Raw genomic sequence first — 7,640 nt, forward strand, 5'->3', positions numbered from 1 at the left:
GGAGATCCATTTTAATGGCTTACCTTGCCTTTCTATCAGATGCCTCCTAGAGTGAGCAGGACTGGAAGCACAATGCAGTGTACTTCAATGGTAATTAAATTTATGTGAAATCAAAATTGTGAACAGGAAACTGGAGAACTCCACTGCTCCCTACTAGGGGCACCTCTCATCTAATACCTTGACACAGTGATGTTAACCATGTCTCTGAGTAAGAACATTTTGCCCTGAAACTTATTCCAGAGACTTTACATTAGATCTTAGATGACACCAGAGAAGGACTGAAGGTGTGTGGCACTGTCAAACACACTTTTTCAGCTGAGGTCTAACTAAAAGCCCCATTGAAGTTTTGGAAGGATATCGGAGGGTGATATCCCATCCAAAATACACCCTTTATTCATTCATCTATCTCATTACTTTCTGTGCCCAAATTGGCTGCCACATTCACCAGTATTACAATAATGAACAGGTTAAAAAAACACTTCAAGAGGTTCCAAGATAGCTTTCAGGTTATAAATACATAATGTGTAAATAACATAGCCAGAAGCCACCACTGACAATGGACTTCTTGGAGGACTAGTCCCTGGTCTCATCCTGATACTATGTAACAAGTGGCAGTGTTCAAAATCATGAGGTGTTATGAAAATTAATGAGAAGTTAAAGGTTAAGTAACCAGAGGATACACAATTTCAACAACTGACAAAATCAGAAGCATGACATGGAGGTTTTTGTGCAGTGCTTTGTTTGGATCTGGAATCCAGTGCATAAAGGGCTGGTGGAAGCAGAGCGAGTGATAACTGAAAAGGCAATTAGGGTAATACCTGAGGAGAAATATTTTGCAAGGCTATTGAAAAGCTGATAACTCTTTCAAATTCCCAAACACCCCCCCCCCCCCTCTGCTGCACCATTCTATGATTTATGTACCTGCTCCTGTTGAGTTCCATCACTAGTGACCTTGAGAATGTTGATGGTCAGGGACTCGGTAATGCTAATGCCAATGAAAGACAATGTGAGATGGTTCTGTTCTCTCTTGGTGATGATCATCACCCAGTACTTGTGTGGTTTGAATGTTACTTGTCACTTATAGGCCAGACCTTGGATGTTGTCCAGGAATTCCTGCATGCAGAATGCTTCATTTTCTGTGGGATTGAGACTGTAGCTGAAAACTGTCTAAGCATCAGCAAACAACCCACTTCTAATATCAAAATGGATGGGAAGGGTGTTAATGAAACAGTTGAAAATGTTTCAGCCTAAGCAAGGGAATTTAAATTTGGCCACTTTTAGAGGAACATGATACACATATTATACCTATCCTTACATTGCTGAGTACTTATTGGGCTGGCCAATGGTGAATTCCTCCATCAATGTACTGGGGTTGAGATGATTAGACTAATAAACACATTTATTTTTCTGTGCCAAATATGGCTTCAACAATTCAAGATATACCCCTGATCCTCACTGACTTTAGTTTTAGTAATGCTGCTTGATTTCACACTTGCCCAAGTGTATGCCTTGATGTCATGGGCAGTTAGTATTACCTTACCTCTGGAATTCAGGTCTTGTTTCCCATGTTTTGACCAAGGCTGTGATGAGATTGAGAGACAAGTGGTTCAGCCCAAATTGAATTTGCCTCTTTTCTAGATAGAGCATGTTTTGATGATTTTCATATTTTCGGGTGGATATCAACATTGCAGCTAACTAATAAAAGTCATAGCTAGTTCTGGAGCAAATCTTCATCAGTACAGACAGGATGGCTTCAGCTCTTGTGGACGAAATCTACAAGAGCCAATTTAATCAAACTTAGATTGTTTTCTCTGGAGCATCAGAGGCTGAGGGGTAACGTGATAGTACATAAAATTATAATAGGCAAAGATAGGGCAAACAGAGTCTTTTTCCCAGGTTGGAAATGTCAAAAACTAGAGGACATAGATTTAAGGCAAGAGGGGGAAGGTTTAAAGGAGGTTTGGGAAGCAAGTTTTTTTTACACATAATGGTAGGTGTCTGGAACATGTTGCCAGGGGAGATGCTGGAAGCAGATATGATAGCAACATTTAAGAGGCATTTAGACAGGCACATTAACAGGCAGAGGCTGGAGGGGTATAGACCACAAGCATGCAGATGGGATTAGTTTAAATTTGCATCATGGTCAGCACAGATATCATGGGCCAAAGGCCCTGTTCCTCTGCTGTACTGTTCTGTACTCCACGTGACAGCATCCAGGCTACAATGTTACAGGTTTTGATCAAATGCAATTCAGATGTTGCTGATGGACCATGGTGCTTAGTGGATGTCCAGTATTGCATTTGTAGCTTTGAAATTACTCTTATTTAGCACAGTAATACTGACACTTTATGAAGCATTTATTAGCATGTAGACAGATTTTGGTCATCTCAGCTAATCTGTCCTGTACTGGCATGGCATTAGTGATAGGGGAAATGAAGTGGTAAATTATTCTCTAGTGTTGGCACTCCAATCATCACTGCTGTCATACCCTTTAGGATTTGCTAGTATTATTAACAGAGTTGGCCAAGCGATTCTCGGTATTGTACCTCTTACACCTCAAAATGACCACAGAGACCACACTTACAACTAAAATAATTGAATAGTTGCACAAGATGGGTATAATTAGATACAAGGAGTCTTTGGCTCTCAAAAATATGGTCAGTACTGAGAGTGAGTGGTGAATAGGGAACAGACAATCCCTTGCCCACACTGAGAACAATATGAGAAATGGTGAGTCAAATTAATTGTGGAAGAAGAAACTTGCAAAGCTGGGAACAGAATGTTAATGCAGAGGGAAATAGAAAGGATACAGAGAACACAGCCAGTGACACTAAATTGAAACATATCTCATGAAACGGTGGATGAGTAAACAAGCAGCCAGATTGCAAATACATATTGGGCAAGTGATTAGGAAAGATGTTATAGAATTTTCCTGATATTTGAACAAGCACCACTATTAGACTGTGCAAACAAGCTGGGAAAGTTATTTATAAAAAATGCATCAACACACAATTACAAAAATGTTCATCTCTCCTTCACACAAAATGTAATTTTATTTACATTGAAACCAAGCATGTTGGTCACATTTGCATAAGATCAATTGTATTACCATTATTATGCATGATAAAACTGGCAACTAAATCTAATTTTTTTCTAACATTGTTTAGTTTTGAGCATTCAATCAATTTTGGCATTTTTTCCACTTATTATAGGTCACAAATTTGAAACTGCCATTGTTTTTGAAGGTTAGGGGTACGTTGATTCTGTGAGGGTTACTTTTATAGGTGTCAGTTCTTCCCTTCATCAGCCAGGAGTGCTGGTTCTGTAGCTTCTTGATCATCATCAGATATTTGTGATTGCTACCCAACAGCTTTGCAGCATTCACTTTCTGAACCTCCTGCTTGACTGTGCTTTTCTTTCTTTCTCTTACAAATCACAGCAGGGGAGGGAAGGACTTTCAAACAACAAAAGGACAGGAGTGCAGAGAAGATTATTTCTAACTTATTTTGTTTAAGCCTAGCAATAAGGTGGGAAAAATGTGCAATTACCACAAGAATTACAATTGCCATAAACATACCCAATGTTTAATGTTGCTCTGAATGTTTATTTGTGAAACACAGCAACTTAATGATTTGTATCTAGTCCCATTTAACCAAATATTTACTCAATCTGTTTTCAGATAGATTGAAAGTGCAAAAAGTCACATACCTTCTGGCAAACACCAGGGACTACAAAATTCTCAACAACAAGTGAGCTGATAATTGTGAGCTGATGGTTATTTATAGAAACAAGTTGCACAATCCTTGCAGGAATGAGAAAACACTGGAAGTGTTGGCCTTCACCCCACAATTCATTAAACTGAATAATGGTCAATCTATACCTCAAGTTTCCCTATCCTTAATCCATTCAGAAGGTATCTTTTATATCACAACTACCTCTTACTCTTGGACTGATTTGAAATTTACATGAAAATTTGCATTAAAACACAATGTCTGAATTTTCCAACAGAAAGATTGTTGGGCTATGAAGACACGAGCTACAGAAGTTTCTCATTAGACTAGACAAATGTTACAAAAGTTCAGTCATGATTTTATTAAATGGTGAGCAGGCATAACAGACCTACTTCTGCTTTTATTTTATTGTATTCTTTGTGGTCTTCAGCTAATGCATTTCATCTCTAGTAAATAACATCAGACTCCAGGAGATTATTTGGAATTAATGAGAGGAGAATGAAATAAATCCAGAAAGGAAGGTGCAAAAGGCCAAAGCACACCAAAAGAAATTACTACATTGAATGTACATCCAATTACATTTTATTACAGTATTTACTGTCCTAGTTGGACATTTCTATTCCATTGATAGAAGAATAATGTATCACAGCAATGAACCAAAATATTCATTGTGGCTGCTATCAAATGGAGTACTTATTGAAGGATGAATGATTGGCAAATGCAAAATATATGACTTTATCAATGCCATTTTGTTTACAGCTTTAGTATAGACATGCATTGATAACTTCATAAATTACTTGATTGTGTATATAGTCCATAAAAATCTAGTTGTGCATATCATGCATAAAATTAATGGACTATATCATGAAAATGACTCAGAATATGAACTTGATAATTACAGGTGTCTTGACTCTTCTTTTAAGGAACATGACATTTACGAGCTGTAAATAGGTTTAACAGAAAGTGGGGTCAATAAGAAAAAACTTCATACTGCTAATGAAAAAGTTTTCAAACATCTGTATCTTTACAAATTACCCATCTACAATTTCAATTTTTATTGTAAATATCACATTTAATAGATTCTGAGAGCAAAGCTTGAAACAAATACTATTTCCAAATGTACAGCAAATGTTAATTTTGGAAATTGGAATATAAAATTCCAATATTTATGTAACCATTCTTCATATAACCAAACTCCAAATGGTAGTGTTGTTGCAACCTGCCTCATCCTTAATGAGCAATCATAGCAGACTCCCTTCAAAATCTGGTTCACAGGACATGTTTTCTTTAAAAAAAATGTAGGTTGGTAAACAAAGCAGGAGATGCTCAGGTTGGTTTGGAAGATGTAGGTTTCAAATTTTGGTTGCAGGTTAACACTGACTGTACTCACAGCTTGGTGTCATGTTTCAATATAATAGTGATTATTGGATGTAGAGTACATTGTACTCACCACTGTTGGTGTGTGGGAAAATGAGTGAACTTGTGTTGCAGCCAGATGCCTGTAACTACAACTAAGGGGATTTTACACAAAACTTAGAGGGTGACCCCATCAACTTCACAGGGGAGACAACAGATTGCAGATGCTGGAATCTGGAGCAAAAATTAACTGCTGGAAGAACTCAGCAGATCAGACAGTATCTATGGAGGCAAAGGGATACTTAATTTTTCAGGTCCTGATGCAGGGTCTTGACCCAAAAATGTTGCATATCCCCTTGCCCCCACAGATGCTGCCTGACTGGTTGAGTTCCTCTAGCAGCTTGTTTTAAATTCACAGGGGATCTGGTTTTGATTCCTCTTTTGCTGCTTAAAATGTTCACCATCACCACATCTATAAAAGATGACAGCTATGTTTATTAATACAATCAAAATTATAGCAGTGTAGTTATAGAAGGATAGCTGTAGTAATAATGTGATGCCCGCCAAACCGGTTAAGTGATTAATGACCACGTTTTAAATCAATTCTTCACAAAAGAAACACACCGAAGTTGGGGGTTTATTGTGCTACCTTCACGAAAAACGCAAATTGACACAAATCGCACAATATTAAATGTTCTCGTCACTAAACAAGTCTACTGGTTCAAAACAGACCTCGCAGTTTATTTTTACCAACGAGTAGTAATGTAAAAACCAAGCGTGAAACAAAAAGGTTGCAAGTGAACAGAAATGAAACGTTATCGCAAACATTTAGTTGGTTTTTGCGACACTAGGTGGCAATATTCAAACTGGGTGGGGGTTTCACTAACCGAAACGTAACATTTCAACTCAAACATATCTCCAACTTTTACCCTGGCGAAATAAATTATTTAACGTTTAGCGCAAACACCCTTGGGGGTAAACGTCCCAATTTCTCGTCAAAAGCAGTGCGTTTGCCTGTCGGGGTACCAAAGCAAGGACTTGCACTTCCGCGTTGTAATTTTGTTTTCTGCTCCAATTCGGCCTTTGAGAAACTTTTAAACGTCAATTTGAGGGGCTGCGAGCCAGCACTCCTGATCTGAAGCACGGTCTCATGACTCTGGGGAGGTCGAAGAGGCAGAGAGATGTAAAAGTTGTTGCCTTGCAGCAAGATGCAAAAGTTGTTGCCTTGCACAGACGCCCATGTGGCCGGGTCAGCAATGCACAAGCCGGGGAAATGAATGGGGCGACGTGCCCGCGGCTGACTGTGCAAGGAGTCCCGGAAAGGAAACGCTGCATTGCTGGCGACCTCCATCTCTCACGGAGTTTCCTATAAATCGGTTGCTTTGGGGGCCCTGCCGCTGTTGCACTTGCATGTTTTTTGAGGCTCGGCGCTCTCTCTCTCTGCTCGGCTCACAGCTGCCCGTTCCTCCTGCGGGCGTACCAGCCCAAGCAGGCGCACAGCCCCACCGTGCTGATCGCCAGTCCCAGCAGCAACGCCACCGCGTCCCCTCCGTCCAGACCCTCGGCTCCCGGCACCGACGCCAACAGCAGGACCAGCACCATGCACACCGACTGCAATCCCCACCAGGAAGCCATGTTGCATGTGACAGTCAGATCACTTGATCTCCTTCTATCAGATGATCACTGCCCAACTTCCGCCTTCAACTTCGGGGCGTTGCTTTCATTTAAAGGCGGCAGTGTTGTTGGAACAGCAGCAGTAAACTCGTCTTTGCTACATTATCAACATGTTCAGGCTGCTTTGTAAAACGCACACTTTCATTTTGTCCTCTTATGTCTTATATTTTGTCCTCTTATGCAGGAATGTTTGCATTCCTGCAGACTACAAATTTGACCAACCTGTTGCCTCCCTATATAAACCTTGGAACTAGGAACAAGTCTCAGTTTTTTTTAACGAAACGGTTAATCCGTGTAGTTATCTATGTTAAGGACATTGTTTCTGTTGTTAATTTCTGTCATCAGTAATGGACAATAGCTCCTACCACAGGCTGGGAGGAGTATTTGTTGCTAATCCTTTCAATTCTCCAGCCGGGGCGCCCGGTGATTCTGATGATGCCCTGGCGATGGGGTGGAATCCGGGGTTTATCTACATTCCCCATCTCACCAGCAGAACAGGTGGATGCCCCGAGGAGCCTAACGTTTCATCTGAAGGATAAAATATCCTTCGATGCAGCTGATCTTCAGCAAAACAAAAATAAGCACTTTTTGTCAATGTTGGAGATGTATTATTTCTTTTCTTCAGATTCAGTTTGGCCAAGGCAGCAGCTTGAGGATGACTTACTTCCACTCCATCTCTGAGATGGCTGATGAGTCCTGTGTAGGATCTATAGACATTGCTTCAGGTGGGTTAGATGGAGTTTGAATGGTTGGGTAGGTGGGTTGTTTGGGATATTGTGCACTCCTTCTGCAGTTTGTGCATAGCCTGTAGGTGTTCCTGTCATTGGGGACTCGGGGCACGCAGTGGCTTCTTGGAGGCTCATTCTCCATTTTGAGCAG

At 40.3% G+C, this 7,640-nt stretch overlaps 1 protein-coding gene across 1 annotated transcript; it reads right to left on the reverse strand.

Annotated features, from left to right (window-relative positions):
* Positions 1-3,034: 3,034 nt before the first annotated feature.
* Positions 3,035-6,762, reverse strand: LOC127578332 (small integral membrane protein 30-like). Its single transcript, XM_052030237.1, has one exon. The coding sequence runs from the start codon at positions 6,720-6,722 to the stop codon at positions 6,537-6,539; it is 186 nt and encodes a 61-aa protein (XP_051886197.1). The 5' UTR covers positions 6,723-6,762; the 3' UTR covers positions 3,035-6,536.
* Between the last annotated feature and the right edge of the window lie 878 nt (positions 6,763-7,640).

This window comes from Pristis pectinata, chromosome 15 (assembly GCF_009764475.1).
Source record: "Pristis pectinata isolate sPriPec2 chromosome 15, sPriPec2.1.pri, whole genome shotgun sequence".
Lineage (NCBI taxonomy): Eukaryota > Metazoa > Chordata > Chondrichthyes > Rhinopristiformes > Pristidae > Pristis > Pristis pectinata.